Here is a 14997-nt window from a genome sequence, read left to right on the forward strand (position 1 = left end):
CCGTAACTATGAGGCGAGGAGCCAAGCTTAGTGTCACACGAAAGCCGGGAGCAAGTTACGGGCCCTTAAGCGTCTCTAAAGTACGTTGTAGATTGTTGCGAATTTTGCAATCTGTGTAGGCTTTGCAACTTTGGTTAATTGTGAAGCTGATTTTTTAAAAAAGCAATCACCATGTTGCCCCACACACAATTAAGGCATGTACACAATCTCGTTTTGGTATATTCATTTAATGATTAAACGAATCATCATGAAGCAAAAGCCCTTTGGCAGTATGGCGGTACAGTAGCGGCAATAACTTACTTTGTAATGTTTTTTTATATTAATCCAATTGTTTAAAGCTGGATTTGGGGCTGTTACCAAATGGGAAGTATCTTTTGTGTGATTCTCAAGACATTGCAATAAAATAATTCAATTCTAAACCTCAAAAAGTCGCAAACCCCTCTCTGGCAGTTCAGATGTTTTCATGTTTACCAGCTCACAGACAATATATACACACACACATAATATCTGGCTCCAATGGTGTAGTGTGGTTTCCATGGGACCTGGTGCAGAGAATGAAATTACCCCCTACCCTCCCCCACCGGCCCCCCTGTTCAACATGCCTCCTCTTCATAGCCCGGGACCTCGGCCCCTCTGACACACGAGGGTCGGTGCAGTTGCGCCGTCTGCGCGTTCGATGCTATACCACGAACTGACTCGCATAGCCATTCAAAAATGGTTCGTCTTTAGAATGGGGGAAGGACTGACAGCTGCACAAGGCTGGAATGTGCAGAATTTAAGGACTGGAAATGAAACGGGTTGCCAGGATCTGCTCTCGTGCTTCTTTGGAAGCAAATTTATAGATCATACGGTATATCACTGCAGCTTCAGAATCCAGTGGTTTTATTTCAGAACAGCTTTATGCAGCAGTCGCGCACACATCAGTCTGTGATCTTAACCACGAGATGGAAGAGTTCCTTTGGCGTTTGCAATTTTTTTTAAAATTCTGCTTGGCACGAGTGTGCATTTAACTCCACAATTTACGGTGTAGATATTTGTACAAAATACGAACAGAAATTGGGCAAGTGAATACTTAAAAAATGTGTGTACTTGATAGCATTATGCGATTGTGTGATTGTGTGCGTGAAGTGTTTACAGTAATACTGCTCACAATGAACAGGTCCATTTACAGAAAGGCCTTCGATAATTACAAACCTACTCGTGATTGTTAATCTTAAATTAGCAAAAAAAGAATTAAACGAACACATTTCGTTTATAAAAATAACACTGCTTGTGCTTAAGGTAATTACGATTGCAATTTACACAGAAATGTTACACGATTGTACAATCATGTATTGATAGGGACAACAATAATCAAGTAATTATAAGGGGTTTTTTTTCAAACATTTTGTTACCTCCTTCATAAATATACAAAATAGCGGCCTACACCCATCCATATACAATTACAGTATTGTATATCTACTTTTAGTTTTTCCAAAACATATTTTCATGAATATGAAACGCTATGCTATATTACAACCAACGTTTGTACCTGTGGAAACAATCGATATACGCAACTTGTAAAAGACAGGTGTATATAAAGTTCCTCGCTCCCTTCGTGCACAAATACTAATGAAACAAAACCAACTATCATGTCCTGATTTGATGTCCGATTTTCAAATTTCACAGTTTTAATCCACCAACAGCAAGCGTTATTAGTTTCAAACTCACCGTGAAGTACGTTTTAGTGCAGACCGTACAAAGGCACATTAATAATTGGGAGAAATTTCTCAAGGATAATTTTACATGCGTAAAACTCCAAATGTTTATATTTGAGACACATTTGAAAACATTTACAAAGTGTACGTTATATTGTGTTCATAAAAAAAATAAAAGCAATGTACATAAAATACAAACAGGGTAACCAACATTTTTTTGGTAGCAATCAAGTAAAGGTAATCCTAGCTTCAAATTTACAATGTCCAATATATAAAAAGGTATTATTTCATATTGTTATCTTCACAGCATACCTGTACAATGTTTACCAGGTCTGATTCTATAAATTGGAATTTTTGGTATACATGTAATTTTTGTTAAAAAAAACTAGCATTATCAATAATAATAGGGTTTTTCCCCTTTTTTCTGGCAACAAACTGAAACCTTTTTACAAGGATTCATGTCTGCATTAACCACAATACCTGCAGTCAAAATGCAAACAAAAAACATACTATGATAATATATGCGTTGTCCTTGAAACTGATTGGTCCACACCAAGGGACGGCTTTCTTTTTGATGTAGCATTATCAAGTCATGTTACAAGTTGTCATCATTTCCATCTTTGCTGAGATCAGGCAAGGGGATTCGAGTCCAGATCACCAGACGGGCATAGCTGAAAGATCACGTGATGTAGCAGAATCTCCCAGAACAGTTACCGGAGTGGCAATGCAATACACGTAATGTTTAAGTGACCATTTTAGCAAGGTTCTTTGTTGTTGCAATGAAATCTCAGACAGGTTTATTGTTATTGGCAATGTTGATTACGAACTCCGTAAAGGACTTACAAATGCAGTTAATGTCACACTGTTTTATCACATTGGCAACTCATCAGTCTCCCAAGCTCTGTGGCATAGTTGATGCTATTTTGGAAACGTGACGAACTTCTAATTGATTGCTCTTTGAAATGTGGCGGCAGAAAAGCACTTTCACCCCTAGGCACGTTTTTATTTTCTGCTGCACGACACGGAAGGCACAATTTTCAAGGAAGTTTTGTTTTCCTCGTACACAAAGGCAAGGGTAAATGTGCTTCACCGCTCAACCTTCCGGTTTCTTATACTTGTCTAATGAGCGCATGTCCATAGGTATCTGCAGCGACTCGAACAAATCTTGAATTCCTTTCCATTCCATCGGAGCGTTCCAGTGCTGAGACCTCTTGAAGATAAATATAAGACCCATCCATCAGTGGAAGTCATGTGCGGTCAGGGTGGTAGGGAACGAAAGCCCTCGAGGCATCGCGGAGGCTGGGATCTCACACGTGGCCAGCTACTGGGCCGTGGAGACCATCTGTTGGCTCAGGAAGTTGTCCATATTGGCATGGTTCTGAGAGAGCAAGTGTCCATGCCCGTCTGGGCCATGGTTTGTCTGAAACATCACCAGGCTTGCCGAGGATGCTGTGGTGAGAGGGGAACGAGAGGGTGGGGATGAAAGGGTTAGTTACTACCTTACAAGGAACAGAAACAAAATCAAGTGTACGACGCAGCAGCAGCAGCAGCATCTTATCGCACGCAATCTGGGCAGCGAGGACCTCTCGTGAAGTGCGAATTCACTCAACGGTAATCGGGTCACGCCGCAATGCAGTGCTGTCCGTTGTTGCGAATTTTAGTGTGTGACGTGTCATCAGCAGTTAATACATCACAAGTCAATGCTTGAGGGCAGATTCGATGATAGGATGTGATAATGTCTCACGGGTTTAATTCGATTCGCTTTTGCTGCCTCCCTACTTTGCCCGTGTGAGTGTGATTAAACAGTGCTCATAAATGCGGGTATATTGGTGCTTAATAATGTTGTTTGTATCTGCATGCATTGAGTTTGTATGTAGGAGCATGTACTTGAAAAATTGGCACGTGTATATACAGTGCATAGAGGCCGATGGCCTAATCCCCCAGAATGTGCCCAATCTCAGAAGCTGAACAGGTGTTTAGCCTTGATAGCGCTTCGTTTAGCCACCACCACCATGCATCAAACAGGTGTTACAAGCCACTGCGGGACTACGCGGTGAGTAGCAGAAGTCAGCGCTAGCAAAATCCATCGTTGTACCACACTATGCGCCTGTGTCTTCGCTCCCTCGCCTTCACCAACCCACACTGACCGCGGGCGGTGAAGCACCATCAAAAACCCAACGACGGACATCCAGCAGCGGATTGACAAAAAAAAACCTGGCCGTACTTGCGCACCTACACATGCATCCAGGATGGCCAAGAGTCATGGAGCTACAACAACAAAAAAATACCCCCAGCGAATTTAATTTGGCGTGTAGATACTTAAAAAAAATAAAGAGCGAGGTTTAAATTAAAAAATCAAAGGAGGCGAGGACAGCGCGCGGCTCTGACGTGCATCCGAGAGGAGCCCTGTGCCACCGTGGAGCGACACGGGGGGCACCAATGGTGCCCCCGTTTCGCGGTTGGGCAGCGCTGCGTTTCCTGTCTGAGAAAACCTCCATTTCCACCCAATTATCGGCCTCACTGAATTTTCCCACAAAGTGCGCCGCGAGATGAACGTGTGATGGATTGGTCACGCTCTTGGCATCGGGAGGGGAGAGAGAGAGAGAGATTTGGGGTGTTGCGTGTGGGGGAGAATGTCAGTGGGAGGGAGGAGGAGTTGCGGGGAGTTGTGGGCAGTTGGGGATGGGAGCGGAGTGGAGAGAAGGTGGGGGTGGGGTGTAGTAGTTGGGAGGGTTGTGTGATTGGGTATCCAGGGGTGGTGGGAAGGAGCAGGGAGATCAATGGAAGGGATGTGAGTACATTTCGAGGAGAGGGTGTGCTGTCTGCTTTGTGCAGTATGGCGATTGTACGTGCACGTGTGACATTCAAGGCAGGAATAAGCCTGTGGTCACAATCGTGCCTTTTGCTCAAAATGTCAATGAGCCAGCAACAAACAGTGCACTAGAAGATGCCAATGATAAGAGTAAATACATTTCCTGAAATGAGCTCGGTAATAAGAACTTAAGAAAAGCGACGGGGGGTGTTTTATATATATATATTTTTGGAGTTTGCATGTTCTCCCTGTGGTCCGGTTTTCCCTACACATTTTGAAACATGCATTTGGAATATTTGGCTGCTATAAATTTCCACGCAATAAGCCACTTGGTTGAGTTGTCATATGTGGCCAGGTTGCTTGCTTCTGAAAAAGAGCACTTTAGCTCAGTGGGCCTTTCCTGGTGAAATGAAAAATAGTTTATAGTTTTGTTGTAGTTTATTTCAAAGTCGAGCAGTGGGAGGAAAGAAGGAGAAAGAGAGGACTGCCCGATGGGCTGGCTGTGTGAATTGTGGGGCTGTACAAAAAATTTCTGTCATGGTAACAGAATATGCGGCAAACGTCTCGAGAGCGTATGACCAATTTTCTCGGAATGCACCAAATCATCAAAACACTCAGAAGCTAAGCATATTTGAGCCTGGCTACTGCATAGATGAGTAACCACCGTGTACAGAGGGCTGGGGCAATGTGGTGTGGCAGGAGAAGACAGTGCAGGAAAGTTAATTGTTGTAGTGTTCTTCTACGCTCCCTGTTTTATTTGCACCCCATCCTCACCAACCCGCAATGACCAGCGCGGTGAAATGTGTTAAAATAACGCACACGGCCCGCTCGGAATTGGGAGGCATTCATCCAGCAGTTGATCGACATAAAAGAACAGCGGATTTACATGATGGAGAGAGAGAGAGATAAGTTGGTGTTGGAGAAAATTTTTTCAGAGTAAAGCCAGAAGTGAGCACCACAGTGTGTTGAGGAGCACACCACCTGCCACCGGTGATGTAAAAATTCCTTCACTAACCACAGCGGGACCCCCACTCCGTTCGAGAGATTGCTGAGATTTGCTTTCATAGACCTTCTTCAGCTCCTCAAACGTGACTACTAAAATAACGGTCTCTTAGAGGTGACGCACTGATAGACGGATTAATATTGAATTATTAACCTCACGATACATCATGTGTGCGTGCACATGTAAGAATTTTTTTGTCAATTCGTATACGTATGTTGCATGTAATGGGATCATGTAACCCTCGCAGCCACTAGTGGCCGATACATTCACCGCAATTTTATATGTAAAAGAATGGATTATTTAATCAATTCGCGACCCCGAATTGTGACAATTCATTGAATTGCCGGGTGAGTTGGGGTGGGGGCAGAAGGGAGGTTACACCACGGAGTAAATGTTTGCTTTCTAACCTTAGGCCTTCACCCAGCAGTGGATCGATCATAGCTGATGATGATGATGTAGTAAATGTGGCTTTGGGAAGTACGACAAGGACTCAACAGTACAGTACTGTGGAACTTGTGCTGTGTAAGACATTACATTCATAATAATTGTAAACATCCTGCATATGTGTTCCGTGTATACATGTACTGTGTTTGCGCACATACATCATGTACATGTATCTTCATCATTATCATCATCATCACCACTCTTACCCGACCACATAGTTTGCACGGTCAATCTCAGCAGGCTTTGATATGCAACATGATGCTTTACAGCACAGTATACGTAATGCAAAACAATAATTAGCGTCGTTGTCGAGAATGAAAATAACAAATTGGATAAGGTAGACAACACTGGTCCAACGGCCGTTTTGGGAGTGCACAATTTCAGCAGCACTGATTCAATAGAAGAAAACGCTGGAACGGTTTTGGCATACATTGTCTCATCAGCGAAGTCAGGCTCGCCTGAATAAATGCTGGTGAACTGCCAGATGAGTCTAGGCAACGATCCTCTGTTAGTTTTGGTCCCAGTTCGACGCACAATTATATCATACACAACACAAAATAATCGCCGTTGTGCAGAGTATAAATAACAAAACACAATGAAGGAGACGTTGTCCGACTGCCTAGTTTCGTATAATGTCACAGTCGTTCATAGCCCCTTTGTCAATGCACTGCTGGATTAATGCACTCCCGTGCCATGTCGGTCACAGGGGTTGCATTTCCATACTTCACCACGCTGGTCAGCGCGGGTTTGGTGGCAATGCAGGAAGGGGGGCAGCGTCTCGGGACCAGTTGGGATATCACTCGCCACTGATGTCAGCCGTGGCCAGGATTCGAAGCCGGGCAGCCAGGTTAATAGCGCAGTTGGACTAACCCACATTGTGTATATCTACCCGATCCAAATTCACATCGTCAGGTTCACCTTTGCACCCGCTTATCATATATACGTAAACACATACAAAGCATTTTTTAAAATATCAAAGGTACAATGCACGGACGCATAAAAATATACGTAAATAAAATGGTCTGCACCTAGAGAACAAAATGTTTCTTGCCAAAATAATCCTGCGGACCTGAAGGCAAGCCTGGGCTGGAGGGTACACTGTGGGCTCCCTGGATGTGCTGAATGGAGCTGTCCTGAGCGTGCAGGTGCAGCGAGGCGGGGCTCTGCGGGACAGAAGTTAGAATTGAGCGCTCTGATTGGCTGTCAGTGTCAGGCAAAAGCACCTGTGCAGCGGGGAAGGTAGGGGCAGAATTGGTGGAGGGAGAGGAGGTGTTAGTGGGTGCAGAGTGGGTGCAGGGTGGGGATGCGGAGTTAGTCGCGTCCACGCGGATGCGCGTAGCCGCGGTCAAGTAACACAGGCAGCGTTGTTTGTTACGTTGGTGCGGGGGTTGGGAAACCTTTTTCTTACCGGGGTATAAAATTATACCTTCAAGTAACTTTTGTGGACCGCACATTGGCACACATACACACACACACGCGCCTGAGTCCCTTCTGTCTCTCACAGTAACAGAAGGGACTGCGCGTACTGAAATTAGAAACGCAGTTTTGCCAGGTCGATAAACGTTCCTCTTTAGTACCCGATTAGATGCTTGCAGTGGTAAATAGTTTTTTAGGTCATTTAAAAGTGGTAGGACTCAAGTGGCTGTGGGCCATATGGGTTGAAGCTGAGGGCCACATGGAAATTTGACCGTATGTTACCCACCGCTGCATTAGTGAATGCAACACAAAAATCACTCCATCGCCTCTTTAACGTAATTATGCTTTTTGTCTTATGTGTCCAATATCACAATAAGTTGAGCAGTGTGGTAATTAAAAGGGGAGCAAGTTATAAAACTAAATTATATGTATGCTTGATTCTTTCCCTGTAATGACATATCCCACTGCTCTGTCAAGTGTGTCGAGATGCAGTTGTATTTAGACGCTGTATAAATCGAAATCGCTTTTATTGGTTACTAGTTTAGCATTATATTTTTTTACTTTAATTCCATTTTGGAGAACATTCTTTCAATGGGGAAATTGACATAAGACAAGATAACACACAGCACGGAGTATAAAATGTAAACATTTGATTAACATTTGGTAAGCGTTTGTGGTTTTAGCACTCAAGATTAGTCAAGGAATTAGTTGCACAAGGAAGGTGCACAATGAGTCATCGGCAAGGCACCGTGGTAAAGATGCGATGAAGATGATAATAATACGATCAGAAGTTGACTTAATGTGTCAGTGGCATTGCAGTCATGTTAATAACACAATATACATGTCTTAGAAAGTCATGCATAGGTTCAAACGAAGTGAAGATATTTCCTCAACGTTTGCAAATACGAACACAATGCAAAAGCACATACCAGCTTAATTCCCCTAAAAGAGTATCTGTTAATCACATTGTTCCAACGATACATTTATGGGCAACGTTTGGTTGGTTTAGATCGGTGTTTCTCAACTCCAATCCTCACCTACTGAGACATTCACACTGCACATCTTTAGTGGTGTATTACTACGCAACTCACAATAACCGGGACTTTTATCGTCTCGGGAAGACCTTACAGATTGCTCCAGGACAGCTACCTGGGAAAACCAGGACAGGTTGCAACCCTAGTAGTGGCTGGGATCTGAGGATTGGAGTTGAGAAACACTGGTGGATGCCAGTGGGCTTGTACGTACGTACGTTGAACTTATTTCGCACCGTACGTAACCAACCGTGCTAATCGGAGGTGCGGCTTTGCTGTGCCCCCCCACAAGGTAAGCGGCAGCTGTACCTGCTTGTTGGAGCTGTGTAGGTTTCCGGTTTCTGTGATGACCATGGTTTGAGAAAAGCGTCCGTTGTGAGGGTACTGTGGTGGCTCTGCTTTGTGGCTGTAAAACGCTGCAAACGAAGACAAACACACACAAAAAATAATGTTGCCACGTTTTTTTTGTTTAACACAAGTTCATTTTCAACAGAAGCCTGAAGCCTTTCGAGGTTTATTTGGTAGGTGGCTCAGGGAGGGGTGGGGGGAGGGGGTCAGAGAACCGATTTTGAGTTCAATTTCGGATTTCAGCTGCCTTTGATTTAAACCAAATTCGCAAGTGGAGTGATTTGAAGGTCTCATCCCGGTCACCAATGATTAGACAGGAAGAAGGAAAAAAAACGCATCACGCTAAATTTGGCTCCCGACTTAATTTATATAAATTCTCGCTCTAAAGGTTTAATTGACTTGCGGCGAACGCCTTTTACGGGACGTATAAAAGGCGTGCCCGTTGTGTGGATCAGGAAGCCTATTCAGGGCGCTGGAGAAGTAGTGGTTGACTTCATCTTGCGGGTCATGCGCCACTCCTTGCCGCGACGTTGATAACACAAACGGCGTGAAATAAGGGAAAATAACAGTAAAGCTTGCAAATGAAGTAAATGTTCTGACATTATTTAAATGTGACCATCACTAAGGGATTTGTATACGACGGTGTTTTACCTTACTAATTGGCAGTGTCGGGCGGTGGCGGGTTTGACACATTTATATATTTACGCGATCTCACATACAAAAAAAACTGTATTACGACATTGTTGTTTGGGTGTTGGCATCGTCTACAAATGAATGGAATGAAAATGTTTTTTTTTTTACAACTGAAGTGCTGCATGTGAGGATCGTAGACTAGCTTCACAATCTGCCACGAACGTTTGGCCGAAGTGATTTGAGATACCCTTGAAAAAGAATATTCACCAAAATTAGTTTTGTACTGTATTCGGTCAATTTGGATAATTCTTTAAGTCACTAACAATTTGTCCACCAATGTCAGCGTGGCTGATTACAGCTGCTGCTTGTTTTGGAGTTACTTTGATGCTGGTGCACTGGCTGCATAATCAGCCTGATCATCTAATTGGGGTCATGACCTGGTGACCTATGGTAATGAGGGGTCAGTGATGGCACAAAGACACAGGAAAGAGGGGCAGGCAAGGAAATTGACCACTTCAGCTGTGACCATGTGACCATGTTGTTTCCCATGAGAGATTCGAAGTTGTTAGGATGTTAGATCAACACTTTGTTTTCTTTTGTCACAAGCGGAAACACAAGGTAATTAACAGGAGAGGTTATTTTTAGATGTGACATATTCATTTCGTAATACCATGGCATGTATGCTTGCTGAATAAAGAGAAGCAAGGATTTAAAAAAAAACTGCTTGTCATCATTCCACCTGTAATGTCAGTAATAAGTAGAAAGTTAATCACTGTTCATTTTACACAGTGTAACATTCTAAACTAATTAAGAAACTGGCCAAACAGTACAGTGGTAGTGTGTATGGCTCGCAAATTAAACTTTGCGAGTTCAAATCCCGGCCAGGTGTGGTTCCGGCGGGGGGGGGGGGAGGGGGGGGAACTCAACCCATCATACCCTCTAGGGTCGTTAAAATAGATACCACTTCATTGTGGCTGTCCTATGTAAATGACTCCCCCCGCCGTAGAAATGAGGAATATCCAGGCAGCACTGGTGGAGGGGCTGCGAACAGGAGATGAACATCGTTCCACACTCAACCGAGCTGAACACCACTTACATTTTTTTATACTTGTAATTGCAACATTTCTTCACCACGCTCAGTCTCCCTGGCGACAGTTTTTTTCACAACCTCCACACACCTGGGCAAGGTACCCCGGCAACCGCGTGAAATTAAAGCGATCGCAGCGAACGTCCGTGCCGGCGGCCGCCCAGAGCCAGGGGGCAAGGGGCAGCGCAGCTCAACTAAAGCGGCGACGAGTAGCTGGGGCCAGACGCTGAGTCCGTGCTGCGAGGCAGGCAGGTGTCAAGTGCGTGGGAGGCGGCCGCGGGGGCGGCTCGACTCTAAAGCGCCGCTCAGCCGCTGAAGCGTCGCGCCGCTTCTTTCCCAGAGCGCAGAGCAGCGGAGCGTGAGTGTGAGTGCGAGCGTGTGAGTGAGTGCGAGCGTGCGTGTGAGTGCGTGCGTGTGAGTGTGAGCGTGTGAGTGAGTGAGTGCGTGCGAGTGAGTGTGAGCGTGCGTGTGAGTGCGTGCGTGCGTGTGAGTGCGAGCGTGAGTGTGAGTGTGAGCGTGCGTGTGAGTGCGAGCGTGAGTGTGAGCGTGTGAGTGTGAGCGTGTGAGTGCGTGCGTGTGAGTGCGAGCGTGTGAGTGCGAGCATGTGAGTGCGTGTGTGAGTGCGAGCGTGAGTGTGAGTGCGAGCGTGCGTGTGAGTGCGAGCGTGTGTGTGAGTGCGAGCGTGTGAGTGCGAGCGTGTGAGTGCGAGCGTGTGAGTGAGTGCGTGAGTGTGAGTGCGTGCATGTGAGTGCGAGCGTGTGAGTGCGAGCGTGAGTGCGAGCGTGAGTGTGAGTGCGAGCGTGCGTGCGTGTGTGCGAGCGTGTGAGTGCGAGCGTGTGAGTGCGTGCGTGTGAGTGCGTGCGTGTGAGTGCGAACGTGAGTGTGAGTGCGAGCGTGTGAGTGCGAACGTGAGTGTGAGTGCGAGCGTGCGTGCGTGTGTGCGAGCGTGTGAGTGCGAGCGAGCGTGTGAGTGCGTGTGTGTGAGTGCGTGCGTGTGAGTGCGTGTGAGTGCGAGCGTGTAAGTGCGTGCGTGTGAGTGCGTGTGTGTGAGTGCGTGTGTGTGAGTGCGTGCGTGTGAGTGCGTGTGAGTGCGTGTGTGTGAGTGCGTGTGTGTGAGTGCGTGTGTGTGAGTGCGTGCGTGTGAGCGAGCGTGCGTGTGAGTGCGAGCAGAAGGTAGCGGCAGTCCAGCGGTTCGCGCGCTGCGCTACGAATCCAGCGAACCGAGTTCGATGATTCCCGCTCGCGGCCAACACCAGTGACGGTTTATCTGAACCGGTGCTGGGCCTCCCCTAGGTCGACTCAGCCTCAATTGAGTACCGAGTGCGACGTGTTAAAACATTGCCGCTAGGGGGAAATAGGCGGCCTGGGCGTGATGCTGGCCACCCCACCCCCTTCCTGTGCCGTTCGGGCCTTCACAACAGCACTCGCGAGCAGTCCTCACCCCAGTAGTTTGTTAAAAAGCTTGTCCGGTGGATCTTTGTGTGCGTGCAAGCAGGGGTTAGAAACTCACGGTGAGGGCTCTGCAGCTGTGCCACGGTGGCCATGAATTGCGACTGCCCCATGTGGCTCTGCGCGTGCTGCATCAGCGGCTGCTGCAGCCCGTGCAGTTGCTGCGACTGGAGCTGCATGGGCTGCAGGGTTGTGAGGCTGCCGCCCACGCTGTTGATGACGGGGATGGACTGCGCCTGGCCGCCGCTCAGACCTGCAGTTTGGAGCATTTGGCGGAGGGGGGGGTGGAGGGGGAGGGTCAGAGTGAGTTGGTGTCCACGAGCAATGGAAAAAACACGGATGATCGCGTCGAGTGAGCCACACACCGTGAATCACCCTCCTAGCGATTTCATGAGTTCTCATAATGACTTCATTCAAGAATATGTTCTTTATGGGATTCTTTTAACGCTCTCAGCCTCTCGAGGGGTTCTCTCGAGCTCCGTCGAGTGGAGGTCTTTTCGCCAGCATTGACATGAGAAAGTAATTGCGGGGCTCAAATTTTACCTTTTACCACCTCGTTTGTACTGTTATTTTTTCTCTCTTTGTATATACTCTTGTTGGCTCCTTTAGCCTAAATAATGAATTCTCACTTGCACGATTTAATGCGTGGATTTGTGAGCGTGATAGTCGATTTCAATTCTATAAATCGACTCATCGTTGAACACCCAACATCGAGCCATTCAAACCAAATTTCAACGGCATACGTACATAGGCATATTAAAATATACTTTCATGAGCCATGTCTAATAAATGTACCGAATGTGAAATGTCTTGGTGCGTTGATGTTGGCGAAGTTTAGAAATACTCACTCTGTGCGATGGCCATGACTCCGGGCAGCTGGGTCATGATGAGGTTCTGGTGAGGCTGCTGGGACATGTGGTGCGGAGAGTGTAGGTTGTGGATGTGCGTCAGGGTGCTCACGGGTGGCAAGGTTCCCCCAGAAGTCTGGATCTGGCGCCACAGCGGTCACAAGGACGACAACAAGAGAGGTTGTGGGTTACAGAAAATGTGTGGAACACAGACAGGCTCGCAACATGTTCCTGATTCATGTAGGAAAAAAAATATTTTCAAAAACATTTCCAGCCTTTTGCCAATCCACTGCCGGGGCGAAGGTTTTTTTGTGCGTCTCAGTCATCGCGGCAGTTGTTTGACCGTACTTTACCATGTGTCAGCGTGGGTTGGGGAAGGGGCGGGGGGGGGGCAGGACCAGGTAATATATCTCGCCAGTTGTGTGAACCACGGCTGGATTTAGATCTCTGGATTCATTGTGTCGTGTGCTAACCACGACGTCAGCACTCCACCCACATGGTTTGCATTAACGTTTAATTGGCAAATGATCATAATATTCGGGGGGTGGGGGGGGGGGGCGGTGGGGGGGGGGGTATCGTAACCAATATGGACTTCAAGGTGTAAAAAAGAAACCCCGTAAATATATATATCCTGCGGTGATGTGACACTTAGTCTGCTCCCTACAACTCTAGATTGCGACAATTAATCGCCGAGCCGGGGGCCCAAAACGTTTTCCCTCCCAGACGCAGGTGGGAGAGGGCAAACGGGGGCCATGGGAAGGGAAGGGAGGTCCTGGCGTCTGCTGTCCCTAGGGCTGTCGGCCTTAGCTACGATGCCACTTGCATGCTCCACGGCACAAAATTAAGTGAGCGGCTGACACCGCAAGCCAACCGCCTCCGCTTCCCAGAGCGGGACCGGCATAGGCGCTTAGTTCAGTCTGAGTGGACCTGGGGGAGGACGCATGCACGCAGGGTAGATTAAGGCCAATTGTAAGCCATGTGAACGGTCCGCAGTGAGTACGAAGAAGGGTTACTTTCTAAGACGAGGAGGGCTAATGGATGTGAAGGTTATCGTGCCTGGTTTATCAAGGGAAAGTTAAAGTTTTTAGATCAAGTTCATTTTTCCTGTATGGTGTATTTATTTCAATCCCAGTCTTCCTGTAATTGAACAAAACAACAGACTGCTGGCATCAATTGACCCCTCATTATTATCATCAGCCATGATCAATCTACTGCTGGATGAAGGCCTACCCTAGCTGTAGCCATACCGCACAGTCTCATGATTCAACTCATTAAACCATTCCTTGTTTTAAGGGCACTTTATCCATCCAATCTGAGACCAACATGTGCTACAAGTGGAAAAGTCATCTTTTAATGCCCGGTCCGGCACTTGTAAGAACGCCTGCTGTTCATTCCCACTTACATTTAATGGATGTTCTACAGTAATGTGGAAAAAAAAAGTCACCTGTAAGAATACATGTCTTTTCTTCATAAATAAATCAGTAAAGTGTTGCATTTTTTTCATATTCCTCAAAGTTGCAAAAATATTGCAGAGAATTATTAGGGAACCCGTATGTTCCTGAGATGAATCATTGCGCGTAAAAAAGTTGGAAGAGGAAGACCTAACAGAGGATGGCTTGACAACATTGACGACAGATAAGATGTGGCACTGCTTGAGCATATTGGCACAACACAGAGCAAAGTGGAAACATGACGATATGTGCAGTGGACACCTACGGGCTATCAGCACATGGATCGTGATGACGATGAAACGTCGTCCCACGAATGCTGGAGAATGCCTTTAACAAAAATTCGGCCTTAATAAATGCAGATTAGAGGATGGCCATCAAAAGGAAGCTGTGTGCGAGCCTGTGAAGAAGGCCTCACCTCCATCGTGGGAGAAACTTGCTGCAGTACCACCTGGCCCGTCGCCATGGAGATGTTGCCATGGTGACCCGAGGGCGACACCACATCACCTGAGCCTGGCTGGCCATAACGGCCACCTGCCAGCAATGAGCATCCTGTTTGGTGAGAGGAAACAAACACACACACACACAAACGTGTTTTGCCAATCAGGTAGCGGAACACCAAGAGCGACAAACGTGTAGCAACTGCGGAGAGTGTTATTCTTTTTAACGGTTAAAAATCTGTGCATTGATAACCAGGGGCGGAGCCAGGATTTTGACACTTGGGGGGGGCTGACTTCAATATTCTGAGATATCTCAGTGTTTATGTTTTCCAATGGGCGCC

General features: G+C 46.6%; 1 protein-coding gene across 11 annotated transcripts in view; it reads right to left on the reverse strand.

Annotated features, from left to right (window-relative positions):
- Nucleotides 1–208: 208 nt before the first annotated feature.
- LOC103091828 (hepatocyte nuclear factor 1-beta) overlaps nt 209–14997 on the reverse strand; it is a 50186-nt gene continuing 35397 nt past the window's right edge. For 3 of the 11 annotated variants that reach the window (XM_032947026.2, XM_032947027.2, XM_032947035.2), the window contains exons 5-10: nt 14635–14768; nt 12769–12910; nt 11982–12173; nt 8713–8819; nt 7008–7119; nt 209–3146 (exon numbers count right to left, since the gene is read on the reverse strand). In XM_032947026.2, coding sequence (XP_032802917.2) covers nt 3019–3146; nt 7008–7119; nt 8713–8819; nt 11982–12173; nt 12769–12910; nt 14635–14768 — 815 coding nt within the window. In that variant the 3' untranslated portion in view covers nt 209–3018. Of the gene's footprint in view, nt 3147–5919; nt 6031–6984; nt 7120–8712; nt 8820–11981; nt 12174–12768; nt 12911–14634; nt 14769–14997 lie in introns of those variants that run through there. The other 8 variants (XM_032947029.2, XM_032947030.2, XM_032947031.2 and 5 more) reach the window with 7 other exon arrangements.

Source organism: Petromyzon marinus, chromosome 5 (genome assembly GCF_048934315.1).
Source record: "Petromyzon marinus isolate PM22_M1 ecotype Great Lakes invasive population chromosome 5, UKy_Petmar_22M1.pri1.0, whole genome shotgun sequence".
NCBI classification, from domain to species: domain Eukaryota; kingdom Metazoa; phylum Chordata; class Hyperoartia; order Petromyzontiformes; family Petromyzontidae; genus Petromyzon; species Petromyzon marinus.